This window comes from Homarus americanus, unplaced genomic scaffold (assembly GCF_018991925.1).
Source record: "Homarus americanus isolate GMGI-L3 unplaced genomic scaffold, GMGI_Hamer_2.0 scaffold6317, whole genome shotgun sequence".
NCBI lineage: Eukaryota > Metazoa > Arthropoda > Malacostraca > Decapoda > Nephropidae > Homarus > Homarus americanus.
The window spans coordinates 1,403,372-1,425,985 of record NW_024730668.1 but is presented as its reverse complement, the minus strand read 5'-3'; the positions used below and the strand labels follow the sequence as shown (position 1 = coordinate 1,425,985).

At 36.8% G+C, this 22,614-nt stretch overlaps 1 protein-coding gene across 13 annotated transcripts in view; it reads right to left on the bottom strand.

The window, feature by feature from the left end:
* Positions 1-22,614, bottom strand: part of LOC121867167 (kinesin light chain-like) — a 120,205-nt gene that overhangs the window by 56,115 nt on the left and 41,476 nt on the right. For 6 of the 13 annotated variants that reach the window (XR_006089095.1, XR_006089097.1, XM_042366933.1 and 3 more), the window contains exons 5-12: positions 16,620-16,661; positions 8,235-8,352; positions 7,174-7,287; positions 6,188-6,302; positions 5,408-5,551; positions 4,336-4,380; positions 1,947-2,151; positions 1,021-1,247 (exon numbers count right to left, since the gene is read on the bottom strand). Coding sequence is in view for 9 of the 13 variants with exons in the window: in XM_042366933.1 (XP_042222867.1) it covers positions 1,021-1,247; positions 1,947-2,151; positions 4,336-4,380; positions 5,408-5,551; positions 6,188-6,302; positions 7,174-7,287; positions 8,235-8,352; positions 16,620-16,661 (1,010 nt within the window). In the remaining 4 variants the exon portion in view is untranslated. The remainder of the gene's footprint in view (positions 1-1,020; positions 1,248-1,946; positions 2,152-4,335; positions 4,381-5,407; positions 5,552-6,187; positions 6,303-7,173; positions 7,288-8,234; positions 8,353-16,619; positions 16,662-22,614) is intronic. The other 7 variants (XR_006089096.1, XR_006089098.1, XM_042366938.1 and 4 more) reach the window with 4 other exon arrangements.

Here is a 22,614-nt window from a genome sequence, read left to right as displayed (position 1 = left end):
AACAATATTTACCCTTCTGAAGAAGCAACAATTGCCCCAGAAACACACACAAAGGCACAGTATCACAAAATATTCATCACAACACAGCAGCTACGTTATTCCCCTCATACCATCATTGGCTGCCTGACCATTAGTTTATGAAACCATCTTGAATCATCAATTTCTCTAGTGGATTTTATGAACACTGATTTTTCATTTTATGTGATCAAAAACTAAAGGATACATTCCATGTGACTTCCGCTTTAGTATATATGGGGAAAAAATCTGTTAAAAATAATCTTATAATGATATGTGTGAAATATAATGTATTTCTTGATATAGCAATAGTCAGACAACTTTAATGGTGACTCTTGTAAGTGCAATATAACCAAATGGAAAACATTTTTCATACAATGAAATAAGTATAAATAAAATAATCTCAAGTACAATATTTCTTTATGGAAGGTAAATAATTCAGGGTTACTATGATCAGCATTAAGTCATACCATTCAAAAAAAATTAAAAATTAAAATAAATAAAAACACCACTTATTGGGGGAAAACAAGTTGAGGGAGGGGAGGAGGAAATCTCCTAAGAGGTATCAGTCCTTATTTGCAGTGAATATCCCAGCACACACAGAGCAAAGGCAGACAGACAGACAGACACTGATAACCAACCACGTCTAGAGAGTTGCATCAGGTCATCCTTGTGCTATTTCAGCATGCGAAGTCAAAGGCTCTTGCAACCTTGTATTTACAATTATTCAGTAAGTTTTGAAGGCAGAAAAAATGCATAAGAAAGACCCATTACATCAATGGCATTTTAATCATAAGTAACTATTACTTACATGTCCATCCAAATCATTGTATCAGAGGGAGATTGCTTTTGTGGGAAAATTAATTAATATGGCTATATTCTGTGCATCATCTTTTTCAGAACAGCTATGTATATATAGGTGAATATAAAACTAAAAGCGGTGACAAAAAACGTAATCGGTTATCAGCATCTATTCAATCGTGGGTCAGGGATATATCAGCTGACCTCCTTACGTGACCGAATGGCGCAATCCTCGAGGGTTTCTGCGGCCTCATATTTGCCCTGGCGGCGGTATAGTGCTCCTAAATTCTTCAGAGTTGTAGTAACGGTTGGGGAGTCCACCTTGGCTGCTTTATGCCAGCCTCCATATTCCCCATATGGTGCAGAGTCCTTCACTTTGTTCTTGTTTTCCTCCCTTTCTTCAGCTACCTGCCAGATGGGCTTGTTATCACCTGCAAGAAATAAATATAATATACATAAGTATTAAGTCCGGTGACAGTATCTTTATTCTTATGCAAATGGATTTTATTTTCTACAAACATTACACTATTAACCAAATTTACTGAAAATACTTTGTCATAACAAAAGGTAGATATGTTGGTCATTATTTCTGGGTGCTAATCAATTATCTAGCACCACAATACTACTTAAAATATTTAAAATTCCTGCATAATTATTTATCTATGAAATCTTCAAGTGTGTGTGGAAAAATTTAGTATAATGTTTATAAAGATAATAAAAGCAGGGAATAAAAGAGAATTGAGAAGATGAAAGTCATTTCTCATTATTTAAGGGCCAAATAGAGTAATCAGTACATTTCCAGTACCAACCAACCATATTATTTTGTTGCAAAGCCCAAAAATGGCCAATCTGCTATTTACAACTACAGTATATAATGGGACCAAGAATCTTTATACTAAAGCCAGCTAGGAACAGGAGGTACAGTACTTGTAAGTTGAATGTGTTATGCTTAGCTTATACACCCCATGGGAGCAATCCTATTGAATCAATCAAGAGTAGGAATGTCACACAGGATAGTAATAACTAGCTTCTTCATTAAGGATGGCCTCCTGTAAAGCCACCAGAGTTTGCTTAAGATGTTGAAATTATTGTCAACATAATAAAAAAACCATAAAAAACATATGGCTCACCATCAATGGCACCAAATTCTCGTTCATGTGCTCTAGTCAGCACCTGCTTGTATAGAATTTCTGCTTCCTTGTATTTGCCTTGCTTTAGGTATGCAGATGCTAAATTATTCTTGGTTTTGGCAACATTAGGATCATCTGGCCCTAATTTAGTTTCATAAATTTCTAAAGCTCGTTGATAGTATCGCTCCACCTCCTCGTACTTGCCCTAAAGGTAGAAGAGTAAATTACTTTAGGTCAAATTCCTCATATTCAAAACTCTGAATCAATTCTTTATAAAGTACAGTACATCTAAAATCAAAATAGGAGACATCAATCTGAAACACTTATTACATACACAAAAACCAATTTATGCACAAAAATTTTAGTGGGAGTTATTAGTTACATAAAAAAAATTCATGATTGTCCTTTCCACTTTAAGAGTGAATAAAATTTTTACGATAATGCATCATAGTAAAATTACCTGAGGTCTGCTCGAGTGTAACAAAGATCTTCAAAGGTATAAAAGAAACAGTACAGAGCATAATACATAGAACACAATACAAATAAATTTAAAAGCATAATCTAGAGAAGGAAAGAAGGTGGATGTAATAAAAACTTAAATGCACAAGCAAGTTAAAAAAATACTAAAGAAGCGACAGAGGAATACAATCTACGTCCATTTATTCTTAAAAACAAAATAATACTTATGGTACTGAACAGCAGTAAGATACAAGGTGTATGACTCTCACAGCACCAATTTCTCTTACACCAAGGCAACATTTTCATTATCTAAGATTTAATCATTATGGACTATTACTCTTTCTCAGCTGTGTATGATATGCTGTTGATTTAATAAAAATATAGTCAGAAAATAATTCTTAGGACATATAGCAACTAAATTTTTTTTTTTATATTTTGAATGACTTATTAATTGGTGGATAAAGTGAAGCACCATAAAAAGAACATCCTATTGTTAGTTGTAAAATTAGGTTATCTAAGTAATGTATATGGTATTTAATTTCTGCATTTTCACGATTACTTCTCATGAGTAACATCTCACAGCTTCACGAGTACAGTACAAGTACCATAAACATTGCTTTAGCATCCTTCTACCACATCTTTTATTTTCCTCAGCCTTCTCTGTCAGCACTTTATTAAGACTGTATAAATATTCTTATTCTCTCATCAACTCATTACTTCCCAATATTTTTTTTTTTTTTACAACTTATCTTCTTCCAAATTTTAACTGTTTCTTGACCTCCAGATTTAAGACTCAATAATTTACTAAGTATCTTCACAGACAGCTTGTTAAGCCAGGTAACTGATCTCACCATTCCTCAGTAAAATTATGCACATTATTAGCATGATTTACTAAGAAAAGCAGTAACAAGCATAAAGTGGCCCTTGACACACGTTCACGTCCCTCCAAGTTGCAGCAATATGTGTATTTTAATTTGCACTCTCAAATCATAGCTGTGATTATCATCCCAATAAAGTAAAAGTCTTCTTAATACTAAACCTTTGTCTTCACCATTTAATTATGGTATATTTCACATACAGGTACTACCGTCTTTCTTTGAAATTCACCCAACCCATGATTTATCTATTTATACTTTTTTTTTTACCCTCCTATTTTCCTCCACTATATTCAACAATTATTCCACCAATTTACTGAGTACAAAAGCGAAATTTACAAAATTTATAAACTAAATTATTTTGACTACAAGACTGCATTATAGCATGAAAAGGCTTGAAAGATGAATAACATCGCACAAAAAGTTTCCATTAAATCAAAGGTATCAAACACATTGTGGGGCAAGTTTCACTTTAAACGGGACTGTTTAGCAGGTTGGATGACAAGGCAGACTACACGATACAATGTATCAGCTTGGACTAATTAAGGATATTACAACACATGCAAGCACACATGCACATAAATAAATTCTCTCTCCCTCACACACACAAACAAATGTACCCTAATGTCTTATGCAAGTTTTCTGCTTCTAGATGATTTCTTTTCAATAACCCTTTCATTATCATCAGTATTACACACATACATACATACACATGCACACTCACATATGTGCACATGCACGCTCAATAATTTACTGACGAATTCATTCAGCATATTCTGAGTTATTTAACTTCTCTTAATGTATGATAGAAATTTCATAACACCAAAAGAAATGGTGGTGCTGAATAACAACAAATTTTGTGATGCATTTCAAAAGTTTCTCTATGTCTACATGTAGTTATCTGCTGCACAGTCAAAGACAATAATCATAGAAGTGAACATACAGAGCACACCACTACTACAAGAACACCCTCACCACCAGCAGCTTCAACAAGGCACCCAATAAACCAGGATTATCTTTATCATAACAAGAGTTTACAATTCTGAATAACTTACGAGAAGCTCCTCCTTAGGCACCCCTCTACGCTCCTCCTGAGAGATCTGCGGCACAACCTCGGTTAGTCACACAGGCACACACACTAGCTGGAGGGTTACTACGATACACCCATTATGAGGGAAACTTCCATCCCGTTATAGTGGCCCTTACATCTACATTTTCATTTATGTTCCCTTTACAGTACAGTATTTGGCTTCAGTTTCTTGCAACCAAGACTACTTGATATCAAGCATTAACTGAACTTTAATCTGACTCTGTCATTTCATTGACTATTACATAAAATTTTACTTTTAAGAAAAACTATTCATTTGTCAAAACGGCCATTACAACAGGACTCCACTCCGTACACACCAGGGTTACTACAGCACTTTTTTTCTCACTACAGTTGTTACAAGTGAGGGGAATATGGGGTGGAAAGCCCCAATCCTAGGTTAATAACAAGAAAATTTGCCTAGTAATATTACATAAAAGTGAAGGGAAGTGACTTAATATTGCAAATTAGAAAAACCACACATTAACATATAAAAAATAAAAATAAATAAGTAAAATCAGCAGAGAAATATTTTAAAACCTAGGAAACTTTATGTAGCAAGCCTTCATGCAGTGGGAGTAACAACATAATTATCTAACCATCTTTATATACAATTAAATATGAAGAGACAAAACTGGGTGATATTCTTTTACTGATGCAAACATCAAAAGTTCTGAAGAACAAACATCAAGTTTTCAAAAATACTGTAATGTGCTTGACAATGTCACCAGCTCCTTTTGAAATGCTTTTTTGTGAATTATATCTGCTTCATATTTTCAGCCCCCAAAATATTTCATGCATCATTTCTTTCTTAAGGGTGTATACATTAAGAGATAAAATAAGAAGGGGTTTATTTGAAGAAACAAAATTTATGGCTCTTCAAGATCAGGCAAGTGTCGTATAAAGACATGTTAAACTTGAAAATTGCATTCCCATGAGCCACACTCCAGCAGGATTTCAGTTGCAAAGCAGAGCCAGCTGGTTTACATCAGTGCTAATTCACTTGCTTGCTATCACATACACATTCATATATTATATACCTGGTTTTGACAGAGTAAGGCCAAATTATTGAGCTGCTTCGCCACATCTGGATGATCACGACCCAAAACTTTTTCACGGATTTCCAATGCACGTTTGCAAAGTGGTTCTGCCTCCTTGTATTTCCCTCGTTTACCATATAAGACCTGAAATGTATAAAGGTAAAAGAGTTTATTTTCACAGTAAAGAAATTGTCTGTCTTCCTCTCACACAGACAATGGAACATAACGGTGTTCACTTCTCTAAAGGTTAATAAAAAAAAAATTGTTTTAATATGGTAGTGTCAGCAAAAACATATTGACCTCGATTACATAATTAGGGGCATTTTCTTATGCTAAAATTAGAGCTCAGTTCATGTCCACAAAATTGAATTAGGCTAAAAATAAAAATAATTTATCAGATTCAAGCATGGTACATACTGTACATGCTAATGTGACATCATGCTTTGTCAATTCCCCTCTTGAGAGTAACAATTACACCAGGAGGTAGGTTAACCATAAGATTAAGTCCCAGCCATGAATGTTGGGGTACCCTGGGTCCTGACCCTGAAAACTTAGCAAGGACATTACATGAATTACCAAGTGAATGGCAGTACAAGTATGTAATGATCCTTACTCACCTCAAGGTTATCTACCCAAACCAATGACCTCTATATGTCATTTCAGTAACATAGAACATGAATTTATTGTCCAACACTTCACAAAAATACAGAGTATTCCAAATGTCTCCCATTATATCTTATAAACCTTATCAACACAAAACCAAATGATGATGTAACTCACCGCTAAGTTGTTGAGTGTGGCAGCAACAGCAGGATGGTTTTCACCAAGTGTCTTCTCCCGAATTGCAAGTGCATCATTTAGGAGGTTGGCTGCCTCCTTATATTTATTCTGATCCCTATAAGAAACACATACAGTACTGTAGTGCATAAAATGTAAATCATTTATTTTCACCATTCATAAGAGTACAGTAATTTTATACTCCATAAACCACTATTACCTAAGACCCTCTAATATTCTTTAATGGGTTGCAAGTACATCCCTTTATGGTCAACAGCCAAATTATGACAAGTTTAATTCCAACACAGTATAAAGTAATGTATGTGCTTTCAGCTGCACATGAATTAAGAACATATGAATGGAGGAAACTGCAGCAGGCCTATTGGCCCATACTAGTTAGCCCCATTTACACCCAACCCCTTTCATCTCTACATTCATAACACTTCAAACTGTTTTCTTTTTTACCAAAATAGATCTAATCCTTGTCAACATTCCACATCAAAAAAAAATTGCATTGGTCTTGATACCCCATTTCATAACCTAACAATACTAATCATATCAGTAACTAGTTAAGTCTACCTTTACATTTGCCAATAATGCAGTGAGTATCTAAACGATGTGTAGCTATTTCAGGTCCTCAATAAATATTGCCAAGTTGAATATTTGTGGTATCTCCAACATCTGGAATGATTGCTGATACTGTACTAGTCCTTGGCTCTAAAATGACCATCAGAAAGTGGCATTACACTAAAATACAAAAATTTACACAACAACCAAACATGAATTTTCTAATAAAATTCAAACACACAGTCAAAGATCATAACACAGTATTATGAAATGAACAGTAGAGAAATATCCAACACATACAAATATATTAACCTAAAACAAATATAAAACAAAATTTAATGGCAGAGTAGGGGGTCATAAGATACACAGGAACAGACTGAAAGTCTTCCTTATGAGTAGGCCCAAACCCTTTAACAACTCACCTATAAACAAGAGCCAAAATATTGAGCATGGTGGCCACATCAGGGTGATCATGACCAGACGTTTTTTCCAGGTCCTCCAGAGCCTGTTTGCAGAGGGGAACAGCCACCTCATACCTAAATATGAAGAAAAAATTGTTAAGTATTTATTGTATACCATTTAAAAACACAGTATTCATAAAATAAGCAATAACTGCTAACTTTCACAAAAGCAGAATGTTAACTCCCAATCAGGTCAGAACTATAAAACTCATTATCAAGCTAAAACTGATAATTCAGTAGAGCTTGAAGTGTCAACTCCCAATAACAGACAAATTTGACAGCTCTGGCCTGCCCTGGCACTCACAGCTCTGGCTTGCCCTGGAGCTGATGGCTCTGGCCTGTTCTGGAGCCGATGGCTCTGGCCTGTCCTGGAGCCGATGGCTCTGGCCTGTCCTGGAGCAGATGGCTCTGGCCTGTCCTGGAGCAGATGGCTCTGGCCTGTCCTGGAGCAGATGGCTCTGCAGCTGATGGCTCTGACCTGGCCTGGGGCTGATGGCTCTGACCTGGCCTGGGGCTGATGGCTCTGACCTGGCCTGGGGCTGATGGCTCTGACCTGGCCTGGGGCTGATGGCTCTGACCTGGCCTGGGGCTGATGGCTCTGACCTGGCCTGGGGCTGATGGCTCTGACCTGGCCTGGGGCTGATGGCTCTGACCTGGCCTGGGGCTGATGGCTCTGACCTGGCCTGGGGCTGATGGCTCTGACCTGGCCTGGGGCTGATGGCTCTGGCCTGGCCTGGGGCTGATGGCTCTGACCTGGCCTGGGGCTGATGGCTCTGACCTGGCCTGGGGCTGATGGCTCTGACCTGGCCTGGGGCTGATGGCTCTGACCTGGCCTGGGGCTGATGGCTCTGACCTGGCCTGGGGCTGATGGCTCTGACCTGGCCTGGGGCTGATGGCTCTGACCTGGCCTAGGGCTGATGGCTCTGACCTGGCCTGGGGCTGATGGCTCTGACCTGGCCTGGGGCTGATGGCGTTGACCTGACAGTTCGTAGAATAACAAACTCAATTATTACATTACTCACCTGCCCTGGGAGGCATACTGGATCACTAGATTGTGCAAAGTACGCAAACGAGCAGGAATTTCATAACCAGCGTTCACCTGCTGAGCAAACTGGGACGGTGGGGTTGGGGACATTGTAGCTGTAAAGAATGCATTATGTCTGTAAACTAATAAATACCCAATAGAGTACTGTAAAAAAAAAAATTAAATAGAATACCAACTTTCAAAATAAATTTTACAACAGTACAAACTTTAGCAATTATTATTTTCAGTCATACACAACTGATGCATTTCTTCCATAATTTGATTGTGTTTCTGTGCATGCACATTGCAAGTGTAATGTATAGATGTGTATTCAACCATATATGCAAAATGTCATTACATGTATAAACTTCCACACATACTTGAGACATGCAAAAAGAAACATACAATACACATGATATAACAAACACACATACAGTACTTAAATAAAAAAGCAACAAACATACACAGCAAACAAAGAAAAAGTTATTTGTATACAGTAAGATCTTGTATTTCGTGAGTAATATACTGAAAAAATTGCGCCAAATTCAAATTCGCGAAATGCAAATACATAAACTAATGGGAAAAATAACAATATAGACTGGCCACTCTACATCAACCTCTGATTTTCCCATTTATAACCTCCAAATGATACAAATTCTGCCCTTAATTGACCTGATTGTGCTTTCCAGTAACTAGTTTTTAAGCCTTCCTCAAGTAACTTAATCACATGCTGCTTATCCTGCATCGAGTACTTGGAAAACTTAACTCCCTTATGATGGTCCCATTTCTCCTTTTCCTTATTGGGCCGCTTAGGTGGGTCTGTACCACCCCCACCATCCCCAGTAGAGGTAGAGGCCATTATCTTGACTCGACAGGTGGTAGCACCACCCAAAAAAGCACACAATAACAGCCCGGGCGGTCGCTAGGATGGCGCTGGCTACAACGCGATAGTTGGGTTCTTGGAAACCTATTTTACGTTCACCACCGGCAATTCAATCACCAGAACGCTTCTTGGAAATATTTTTCTTACCTTGTCTTTCCGTATTCATCGCTAACACAACAAAATAGGAGAAATCACGGAGTAATCAACAGAAACTGCGCAATTCAACTTTTCACGTGATGTAAACAGACAGCGCTGGTGTAAACCGTTATTAGTCCTCACTGAGAAACATTCTTTTTACTTATTCTTTTCATACAGTATTTATGGGTAACAGCTAAATTTGAAAAAATAAAAAAAAATAAATAAATAAAAAAAATTTACAGAGTACCTCTCAAAAAAAAACACTTCAAAAACGAAAAACTTGAATCAATTGAACATTTGAAGTCGAAAGTGAACTGTAAACATTGCATAACCCCGCGAGCCACGCTTAAAACGTTGAGGATAGAATCAAACATTGAGGAAGGTATGGCGCTATAGCCAACATTCGTATGCAAAAGTTCGTGCTTTATAAACAGCGTTCCCCTATTCATCAATTGCGTTGCAACCAATTCACATTGACAAAACACGCGTTGTAGCAGAAATGACTAACTGGTATGAGGGCTGTGACGTCATTCAAGACGGTGGCCAGCATTCAGCTGGCTGGATCTCGCCAGCTGGCTGGATCTCGCCAAATTCACGATATTTTACGCCAAATATAAGACTTGGTTACATTAGGTAGTGCTCGCGAAATGAAATCGCGCGAAATACAATATCTTACTGTACAGTATACACTCACATTAGGATGGTCACGTACTAATACATACACACTAGCAGATTCAAATAATTAAATGGAAGCATGCACACACTCAAATGCATACTGTACATCCTATCTTTCCATCATCACTACCGATTTTTCTTTACCATTTTCCACACTTACTCGGGTTAGCTGTGATTATCTGATGGCGATATAAAATAAAGCTATATGATCAGACAATACATACTGTATACAAATATACAAATAGGAAACGTACAAACTGATAATTACCATTACATACAGTACATATACATTTACATACAGATAATAAAAGTTATCCCAACTAAACTTTAAGTGACATTAAAATGTTAAGACAGTACAGTACAAATATCTTCCAGGAAAAAAAGAATAATAAAAAGACAGGCAAATATGGCCCTATTACTTGTCAATTTCCCAAAGCTCTTACCATTAGAAAAATCACAAATGCAATCTCAAAGACTAAGTTGTATACAGTGGTCCCTCGGTTAACGAAATTTCGGTTAACGAATTCCCTTCCATAAGAATCTTCAATTCGGTTGACGAACCAAAATTTGATTAACGAAATCCTTACGAAAATCACGTTTTGTTGTGAGCATCAGCTGGCCAGCTGATGGCCCAGTCTGCCAATTCAGTAATCTGTTCTAAGTTTAAATTCGTTTCCAATGGAGTAAATATCAATAAATTTCAGCTTTTTAATATTTATGAATGTTTTATATTAAAATTATTAGTCATTTTAACAATAAATATTGATAATACACCTTTTCACATATCCGTTGAGAAATTGTTACATAACTATTTGACAAATTTCATAACCGAATGACAGAACACACATCGAATGACAATCTAAAATAACTGTTCGTTCATGCTAACGGAAATGATTGACCTAAGTTATGAAGTTGACAGACATGAACAATGAACCGACAGTCTACATATAGTTTGAGAATGTAACAATTGGAGAATGACATACCACCAACAGTTATTTTAGATTGTCATTCGATATGTGTTCTGTCATTCGGTTATGATATTTGTCAAATAGTTGTGTAACAATGTCTCAACGGATATGTGAAAAGGTGTACTGTACTGTACTGTATATGCAGTACTGTACTGTAGAGGGAACTAACATACCAGTTTGTTGTTGTGAGAATCAGCTGAGGGGGTACAGTAGTCAGCCAATTCAGTAATCTGTTCTATGTTTAAATTCGTTTCCAATGGAATAAATACCCTGTATAAATAAATTTAAGCTTTTTAATATTTTTGAATGTTTTATATTAAAATTCTTAAGTCATTTTAACATTTATTTAACTCAATCTGTTCCAGAAGGTCGTTTGTTAACCGAAAAGTTCGTTAACCGAAACCATTGTTTCAATGGGTTTTTGGGTAATTGGTTCCAGCTCACCGAAAATTTCCTAAATTCAACAAAAATGGTAGAAAAGTTCACTTACTTTGAGGAGTGTATGTGGAAGGCTCCTGGATGATGATGATGATGATGGAAATTAGAATGGGGGTGGAGGAGAAGGAAGAAGAGAAGGCATTGGGGTGGAAGAGAAGTCACCCCATGGCGCCATTTCACCCATAAAATTTTAGCTCTCTTGGTATAATTCAAGATTATTTTCTTTAAATCAACACTGCACTGCATTATATATTGTCAATATGTAAAATATATTTCAAAATGACCAATAATTTGCTTGGAAACAGAAAAAAAGCGTTTAGTTGAAGAGAGTCTCAAGCAAGATGTTACCTCCAGTGAAAACAGAGAGAGACTAACGCCTGTTTGCTGTGTTAAGAGGCTGGATGCCGCGCATTAAACTAGTCACTTTACCTTCAATTATGTTCAATAATTGTTAAAATTACTAAAAAATTGAATATTAAACTTTTAAAATTATTGAACAGTATAAACTTCTTGATATTTACTAAAATAGTAAGGAATTTAAGCCCTAGAACCGAGTAATGTATTGGCGGACTGATACTAAAGCTGGTTGCCCGGTCAGTGCAAACGAAAACATGTTGAGGTCGGTTCGTAAGAAATTCGTTAACCGAATTTTTGTTCGTTAACCGAATTGAAGATCCTTATGGTAGGCAGTTCGTTAACCGAGGTGTTCATTAAACGAGGGGTCACTGTATGCAGTACTCCCTGTACAGGTTCAGTCTGGCTTTGTTTACTGTCGAGAGCAGCCATTTTGTTGGTGTCTTGAATATTTTTGCATTTTTCATTGAAATTATTGGTCATTCTGAACTTTAGTTAACGTATTGATAATATATAGCGTAGTGCAGTGTTGATTTAAAGAAAATAATCTTGAATTACACCAAGTGAACTTAAAATTTTATTGGTGAAATGACAGCATCAAGCATGGGCCCACTGAAAGGTGATTCTCCTCCATACCACTTCCTTCTTTTCTCCCTTCTCCTCCACCTCCATTTCTAATTCCCATTATCATCATCAACCTCAAAGTTAGTGTACTTTACTGCAATTTTTTTTTTTTTTTTACTTTGTATGTAATTTTCTGTGATGGAACCAATTACCCAAAATCCCATTGAAACAATGGATTCGCTTAACGAAATTTTCGGTTAACGAACGACCTTCTGAACGAATTGTGTTCGTTAACCGAGGGACCACTGTAATGGCAAATAATGTTGCCTTCAAACGTACAAATAAGTTAGCATGTTACCGGTATATACAGGTACCAAAAAAATTGCTTAAATCAGAATATTTGCCATCTACCAAACTTGGCTTTCACACTTGTTAAACTAAGTAAAATCAGATTCGGTACAATTCAAAAAATGCAAGATGCTAGTGGTACTGTCAGTTAACATGAGGCACACCAAGAACCATTACCTCCTGAAGTGGATCTGAGAAGACAAAATCATTAACAGTTGAGTTACAGTCATGGGTTTGATTATGTTAATGATGAGCAAGTTCAATGTGTGTGTCTGTGTGTGTGTGCGTGTGTGTGCGCACATGCATGCACACAGGGTGGTGTAATGCATCTAGTGTGGCAGCATTATGTTAGTGTTAACCCTTAAGCCCTGGGTTCGGGAGCTGCTGGCATGTATTTAGATAAACATATTTCTCATCAGAAACAGTCATCCCAACAATTATTAATAAACTCATTTAGAAACACATCATTACTTCAGGACAAAATCGGACAAGTTTGCAACAGCCAATCGGCTGTAACTCTTGAGGAGGGGGCGGGGCATCTTTTCTCAGGTGGGAAAAAATGAGCTATACAGCTGGCTGACTCCCGCTGGGAAGGGCACCCCAACCAGTGACGTCACAACCAATCACAGGGCTTTTTGCAGTCACGTGTATTTTTAGCAACATCAACCCTTATTCTTGACACTTTTTGGCCCAATTTATTTTAAAATATCATTACCATAGTGAATGTACCGGTAAGCACTTTCTTTACCCATTGACCTGCCATCTTAGGAAAAAATTACGACCCTCAACTCGTCCATTGAGACAGTGTACAAGACATTAACTGATCAATAATATTCTTAGTAACCATTTACACAGTTACGATAATATTCACCTCAGATGCAAGTTCTAGTTACGAGATTTCTTGCCAGTAGCCCAGGGGCGGATCTGTGAGGTACAGGCCCCCCTTTCCATCAGAAAATTTCAATACTTTTTCTTTAATGCAGTAATGTACTCAGGTGTTTTTTGCACAGTAAACCCTTGTTATTTGTAGGGGGTTACTTTCCAGGGAATGATGCGAATTGACAAAACTATGAATAGCAACTTCTACTACCTTAGTAATGGTTGCTCCTCGTGTAACGAGGATGGCCGGCCCTTGGGCCACCAAGGAGTGAATTTGTTTAAGGTGTAGAAGCTGTCGCCAACACAACAACCAAACCCTAGTTAACAAAGTGCATGACCCAGTGTCAAGGAATAGTCCGAGAAGACCGGATAACTCGCTAACTGCACTGGCAAACCGTTACCCCAGAACACAATCCACAAATCTCTGAACATCCAGGTCCCCAATTACTGCCGGGTAGTCCGAGGCAAATGGCACGTAAACAAACTTGCCCACAGTTTCACCCTGCCAGGGGATCGAACCCGGGTCCATTCACTTGCGAGGTGTGCATGTTGACTATTACACCACAGGTTGCCACTACCTTAGTACACTACTGTATACCTACCTATACAGTGAATGAGAAACTTAAGTCACGAATATTACTCTCCTTTGTAAGTGGAAGTTTGGAGCTTGATGAATTGTACTGTACAGAAGAATGAAATCTGGTTTCTGAAGCATAGGGAGATCATCAGGATTACTGTTGAAAGAGGGTGATGCAGTGGTGGTGGTTGGTGAAGAGGCAGATGGTAGAGAGGCATGTAGCAGGGAGGCAGGTGGTGGGGTGCCGTGGGGATGTGTGTTGCGGAGCAGCGGAAGCATCTGACCGAGTAGATGAGGGAAACGAATCAGCTGGGCGAGTGGCTGGTTCTTTCTTGAAAAACATTGTGATTGGTAGTTGTTTACTCTTGGCATTGACCTCTCTTAAATGTTTCACTCCACTAGCACTGACACTAGGCAGTCTTTTAGGGACCATTTCACACAGAAAAATTAATATTTTGAGTGCAACACAAGAGATGCTGCATCACAGGCAATGGTTGAGTGCAAATAAAGGGAGAAGAGACACTGCGGGCACAAGGGGGTGACTCGTTGAACTGCGGGATAGGCTCGTAAGCTAGCCACCATCTACTTATCACGAAGTCGAAATCACGAATCGCAACCCACGAATAGCAAGGTTTTACTGTATAGTAAAAAGTCATTACTACTGACCTCAGAATATTTCCTAATATCAAGTGCACATGGCATAAAAATAGTCTCAAGACGCCCATGATATTGGTCAGATTTCAAAAAATTTCTGGGGGCTTACAGTGCCCCCTCAATACCCCCAGCTGGGTGGGCTCACTGTGCTTGCCATGTTTCCCCACTCACAATTGGATCTGCCCCTGTAGCCTCATTACATTTATGAGTTAGAGAGTTTTTAGGCTTCTGTATCACAAAAGAACTTCATGGCATGATAAGTACAGCTCCTCCCCGACTTACGACAGGGTTAGGGACCCAAATCCAGGTTGTAAGTCGAAAATGCTTAAATAATACATAGAAAATCTAAAATGGGCGTCTCTTTTTCTTCTCAGCACCACAAAACTCTCACTTTTAAGCTTGCCAGCCATTTTAAAGTGAACTACAAAAGAAAATAGTATCTAGTGTACTGACGTTGGGACTCGAAAATATGTAATTTGACAAAATTTTGGTACGACTGAGGCAGGTCGTAAGTGCGGGTGGTCGTAAGTCGAGCAGGTCATAAGTCGGGGAGGAGCTCTGGAAACCCAGGTCAGAGGAGTCCATCTCTGACACCCTAAGCTCATGGTCATACAGACACAAACTGTAAATACCAAAGGGTTGCAGGCTAATGAAGACAAGGATTCCTCTGGGCAGTCTAGCCACACTAGGCAAAAGTAACAGCAAATTGATAGAAAATTCTCCATCAGCAACAGAAGAGATGATGGTTGAAACATGAAAAAGAAACAAGTACCTGTAGTGATAATACGTTTAAGAAGCTGTGTATTTAAGGAAATTAATTAAAGATGAAGTAACAAAAGTGATTCCCTCTCCACATACAGTATGCTATTACTGTAGTTTATTTCAAATACTGTAGTATACCTAATAGTAAAACTTACCTTTACTTAAAAAAATTTCAAGATTACAATAATACAGTACCTGTACAAACCACAACACTACTACTCCCACATTTTTTTCATGTCTCAAATAGTTTATTTACATTACTGATGAGCAAGGCAATCAAAAACCATTTTCTACATACCATAATTACTGTACAAAGCATACAAAAAATTTAAATTTTAATTAAGTTGACTTGTAAAAAATTTTCTGATGAAGTGATCATGCTAAAGCACAAAAACCTTAAAAACATGGAGTAACCAAACTTTGTTAAGTCATGTCTAGTATATAGAAGAGTTAACACGGATTAGTATAATTATATATACAGTATATATATATATATATATATATATATATATATATATATATATATATATATATATATATATATATATATATATATATATATATATATATATATATATATATATATATATATACAATATATATATATATATATATATATATATATATATATATATATATATACACAGTATATATATATATATATATATATATATACACAGTATATACAGTATATACTCAAGTGTAAATATGGACTTCGATTCTGTATTCTTAAAACAAAGAGTCACTCAAAACTGAGTACAGTAATTAAATGGACACATTGGTTAAAGGTTCAACTTTATTATGATCATGCAATGTTGTTGTATAAACAGGGAACTGCTGTGGAATCTCTGGACCTATGACAAACTCATTTACCATGCAATCTCTAATGGTAAATATTCCAAAATATAAAACAATCTACTTCACTAAACCTTTGGTATGTATAACTAAAAATACATTTATAGTAACAAGTAAATATGAGAAAGACGAACAATTTCTTTAAAAAATGTAATTTCTTCTAAATAACCGAAATCCAAAAGCAGGTCAAAATACTGTCGAGTACTATGATCACATCAAGGTTGAAGCACCAGCAAACAATAAAACAAATACCATGCAAGTGCAGAGGCAAGCACACACAACACTTACCTAATGATGCTTGAGAACCAAAATCACCGCTTCTCTTTAAACCTAAGGAAAAAAAAAGTGGAAAAACGTGTGCCAGCTCTAGTGAGCAAGAGAGATAAGAGGAGTGTTGACCAACCCTCCCAAAGGAAAAAAAAAAAAAGAGACTTGGTTGTACTTGTGTGGAAAGTTTGTTTTAATATCTATGGTGGTTTTATCACAAAAATATTAAAACCACAAAAATAAATGATAATCACTGAAAATCATTGCTACAATAATGACTCATATAGACAGGTATATCTATTTTATGTTCTATCAAATGAAAGTGCTCAGTATATAATTACAGAAATAAAAATTTCAACTGCTACTCAAATAATCAATGCTGGTGTGAGTCAAGTTGGGGACACAGAAAAAATGGATGCAAGATTTACAAGTTGGTAGTGTGTAGACTGTAGAGTACTATGTGTAAGAAGGTATTGTGTAGAGTACTATGTGTAGGAAGGTATTGTGTAGTATATTCTGATATGTAAGAGTGAAATCAGGGTATTGGAGACGAATCGTAATACAGGTTGTACCTCTCTAGTCCGGCATTCTGTGGTCCGGAAACTCCCGTGGTCAGTGACCAATGCCCGGGTGGGCTAATCCCCTTAAAAAAAAAAAAAAAAAAAAAGCGGGAAATTAAGGTTTGTTTACATCCGGCAGTTCGGCTGCTCTCTCTCTCTCTCTCTCTCTGCTTGTCTATACAGAGTACAACATTTAACCCTTCAATATATATGAGCAGTAAATAAGTGTTGCTTTCATATTCTTATGTAGAGTAATGACGATATGTTTTCACATGTGTGCACTTACATACGCGCAGTCTCACTTTTTTTTTACCATTAATGGTTAGCTACTTATATTGTTCCATTTATTAACATTAAATAACATTACAGGTACTTCAAACAACCATATTAATTTTTTTACATTAATTTTACTACAGCTAAAATCAGGGTCTTATTTTCTTCAGTTTTATATGTAGAACCAATCAGTCACTGGTTTTGTAAGCTTTAACATAAACAATGCCGGCAGCCGTCTCGTCTCCTCTAATATTCCACGTATTATTAATAAATTGTATTGTTAATTTTGCACACACAAACATGAATTCAATAAAAACAAATTCAGAAACATTAATTAAAATATATATGAACAGTAAATAAGTGTTGCTTTCATATTCTTATGTAAAGTAATGACGATATGTTTTCACGTGGGCGCATGCGCACTTACATACGCGATCTCTCTTTTTTCTTTACCATTATCGTTAGCTACTTCTATTGTTCCATTTATTAACATTAAATAACATTACTTAAAACAACCATATTAATTTTACTACAGCTACAGCCAGGGTCTTATTTTCTTCAGTTTTATATGTAGAACCAGTCAGTCACTGGTTTTGTAATCAGCGAAAACAATGCTGTGTCATTTCCTCGTGTATTTTAATATTCTACGTATTATTAATGAATTGTATTGCTCATTTTGCACACAAACATTAATTCAATAAAAAAGACATTCAGTAATAAACAATAATGAATCTTTTGTACATAAGAGAAATGACACGATTATGCACGTCATCTGCACGTTGGCGGGCCGTTCAAACCAGTCGAAATTCAAGTTTCCGCCGTCAAAATTTTTATTTATTTATTTTTTTGTGTTCCAATAAAATATGTTAAGAATTAAAAACTCGCGAAATTTGAGAAGCTACTATATGACATTTAACCCTTCAATATGTCTTCAAAGAGACCATGATGCAGAGAAAGTGGTGCTTGTGCTTCCAAGCATAAGCACAAGTCACTATCTATCCAGGAAAAGGGTGAATTTCCATGGTCCGGCAATTTCTATGGTCCGGCACCAGTCAGGTCCCGAGGTTGCCGGACTAGAGAGGTACAACCTGTACAGGTATCCTTCATTTAACGACCGTTCACCTCGTGGTATTATGGTAGAGCGATTTAAATTTTTTAACAATCTTTCTTGTTTAACGATTATCAATTTTCAGTTTAGCGATCTTTGGCTCAGTGGGAAAAATTCGGGAGGGAATTAGTAAAAACTGGGGATTCTGTGCTCCAAATGTGCATCCTTACAATACTATAATGTGACTTAGAAATAAAGAAAATACTGTACTGTATACTTTACAGTATTTTATAATTTTATAATATATACAGTACAGTATACCTGTACTATAAAACTATAAAATAAGAAAAATGAAGAGCATGAGTGTGTGTGTGAAGAGAATGTACAGTATGTATTGAGCTAGTGAGCTGTAACTGTGGCCAGCCGCACTCTCCCTCCCCGTGATGCTAGCTTGGTGACAGCCCGGAAGAACTGTCATATGTATACTGAATTAGTAAATGTGAGGATTAACTAAAAATAAAAAAATTAATAATAATAATAAATAAAATAAAAACTACTACGTTGCCATTTAGCAATCATTTCATGGGACACAAGACAGATAACAGCTAAGAGAACCCCTACGCTGCTGTCCCTTCCCCACTCTGTGGGCTAACTGCCGAGCATGTAAGAAATGTTTACAGTACGGTATTATCTTTATGTTTTTGGCCTTATGATATTTAATTTTTTTGCACATTCTGTATGAACGATTGTATATGCATGTGACAAGAGTAAAAGAAAATGAAGAAAAAATGGTATGGTATATCTACCCAAATTATGAGCAAGGGGGGGGGGGGGGGAGGGGTGGCAAGAAGTTGTGGGTGAGAGAACATGGTGAGCACACCCAGCTTTCTCTCTCTCTGTATACACGTGGCACTGTAACCCCCCCCCCCCAATTTATAATTATCTTTTTTTTAATTTGACCAATAACATGGGCATTTTTAGGCCATTTCAACTCTGCTACGCAATTCCGTCCCATCTCCACGGATAGTATTCCTCGTTTAGGATGTTATTTCCGTTATCCCTCATTTAGCGAACATTTTGCTTAACGATGAGGTTTTCAGGAATTCATCCCAATCGTTAAACAAGGGATACCTGTACTGTGTAATACTTGGATAGAGAGTACACGCTAGGAAAACGATGAGCTATAAGCAATGGACCGAGTTCCGAGATAGTATAATTATCATGACAGGATGGATTTAGCGAAAGTCACAAAGTATATCTGGAGAAAATATACAGAAGTGTTTTTCTCATCCTAAACAGTATCAAAATTTTAAAATCAATTAGACTAGAAATGGCTGTACAGTACATGGATAAGAAAGGTTGTACTGTACACAGTGCCGGATTTAGACATGTGGAGGCCCATGGGCAGCCTCTTTGTGGAGGCCCCCCTCATTATAACTACCCAAGAGGGTGGGGTGGCGAGTGAAGCGAGCCTAAACATCTGGAAGTTCTGGGGGGCGCTGTAAGCCTCCCGGGAAAATTTTTAAATTTGAACACTTCTTTGGAGAATTTTGAAGCCATATATGTTTGTGGAATTCTAAATATATTATTAGCAACACAAATAATAGCATTCATTAAAAATATACGGTTCATAGGAAAACCAGGTATTCATGAATTTCAAGGAGTAACTAGCCTAATTTCTATCACGCTTCTTGCTGAACATAGTTTTACGTGTTGGAATAGAGAAACATGAATTTTAAAGAATGAAAATAAAAATAATCCAAATGAATAAACAAATAAGTAAAATATTGTAATATGTGGAGGCCCCCAGATTGTGGAGGCCCTTGGGCAGCTGCCCACTTTGCCCACTCCTGAATCCGGTCCTGACTGTACAAAGAATGGGAAGCTCAAGTGAAAGGTGAAAAGATGGAATAAGGTGTAAGGAGTAGTAGTGCAAGGTTGGCATGTATAGAGACTACAGTAACATTAAGCATGTGTCAATACAGTGTATACACAGATGGGAGACAGCAGAGACCATGTGTGGATTGTTCAAAGTTGGTTATGTGAAGAACAGTGTGTGCATCGAAGAACATTGTGTGCATCAGACTGGAAGTTACGATGAAGGGTGTCAATATGGAAGTGTATAAGGATAAGCAAAGTTGGATGTATACACACTACTGAATACTGTACAAAAAGTGTACACATCTCACTGGAAGACCTAAAAAATGTATAGATGACTATAAATCAGTCTATATATAAACAAGTGTTAAGTGTGCCACCCTGCAGAAAAATTTGAATAAACAGAGTAAATAATTTTAATGATGAAAAAATACGGATGGAAACCTAAAGATCCTTTAAATTTTCTTTACCACCATTTACAATACACCATCTAAAACAGTGAAAAAAATACTTGACACCATTCAACGATCCACAAAGTTGTACAATCATGTCTCTATGTACGAAAATAAATACAAGCACAGATGATAAATTAATAGGCATATGTCCTTTTTAAGTATATTAGCCTAAGAAATCTTCCATATCCAGCATAGAATTTTACACTGAAAGACTGAATATTTATTACTGAAACTTCAAATTTTTTCTTTAAAGATTATTTTTTATACAGTATCATGTAGTGACAAGCTTCTAATCTGGAACCACTATTACATGAACCAATCAACAAACAGATTTTAATTTGTATACAGTATTTTGAACTGAATACATGTTTTTGTACAAGTAATTTTGAGTTTTAGAAAGGGTATTAAATAATCATTTGCTGTAGTATGGATTTTAGTTAATTTAAATGGGCATCCATAATCACGTGCACACCAGATGCTGCACTGGAAGAGGTGGGGGATAAACAACATCAAAGTTCTCTCATGAAAAAGAATTTAGTTCCTCATTGTAAGATATGGTTCTGTACCATGATTATACAATAAAACCTACAAAATAATCAATTTCATTATACAATCGCATCTAAACTTCTGATCAATGTTGGAATACATACCCAGTCATCACTTTATTCTTCAACCTTCCTGCTTTTATTGCTAAGTTAATTAAAAATAACACTAGTGTACTGTACTGTAATAATAGCAAAAAAGAAAACTTTTATGTCTTCCATATCTCAGATTCCATCATCTGGCTTCCCCTTAAGAAAAACAGTACAGTACTAAGCCACTAAACTACATTATTTATTGCATAAAACAGTCCCAAACAGCAGAAATTCTGGTATAGCAAAGGTTTCAAGATTAGTATGCAGTATACATTAGTCATCAAAAAATTAAAAATCAAGTGGGATTCATCTCTGGTTGAAGTGAATAAAAAATAAAAGGATCAAATAATTCATAGCTAAAACTAACATCACAGGGACACTCGAGAAGCTGAACACCTTTTCGCAATAATGGCAACTTGCTCAGTAAAGAGACTGTATCTCTAGGACTACAGTACTCAATAGTACAGGGTACTCAATAAAAGTGTCAAGTATCCGGATGAATTTCCTTATAAAGACTATTCTTTATTTACCCTTAAAGCTTGGATGATGTTCCTCTATATCCGTCATAGCGACCCCGAGTAACGTTCCTCTACGTACTTAATTTTCGTGGCATGGTTTGGATGTCCAGGTAGGACGAAGTACTTTGTATATGATATTTATTTATTTGGCACCTCAACTCGCACATCTTTGTCTCAAGTATAGTGGTCCAGTTACCCACCAGCTATCATGATGGATGCACATCCTTCGATGTCACATGACTCACCTCGCCCCTCCCTCCCCTCGACAATAGTGCTATTCATAAAGAGTTGCTCGATTTGAATGGCATTGATAATGTATTGAGTGATGAAGACAGGGATGGGGAGGAAACAGGCCCAGATGATGTTGAGTTTGTTGAAGTAGCCAGAAGTGAGAACAGTAATAAAGACAATGGCACTAACTCCATATCCCACCAGCCACCTCCTCAGCGAGGTCATGGGCACCATGGACATAGGGGACCATAAGCACACCAGCCACAACAGTATACTTGGAGTGACTGCACTAATTTTATGTCAAATACCAGTTTTTGACTGGATTTATTTATTTTTTTGGCCAAAATATGCCTGTGTGGGGGTTCCAGTGGATATTTTGTTGCTAGGGGCACAAGGATTAATTATAAGGAACAAAGTG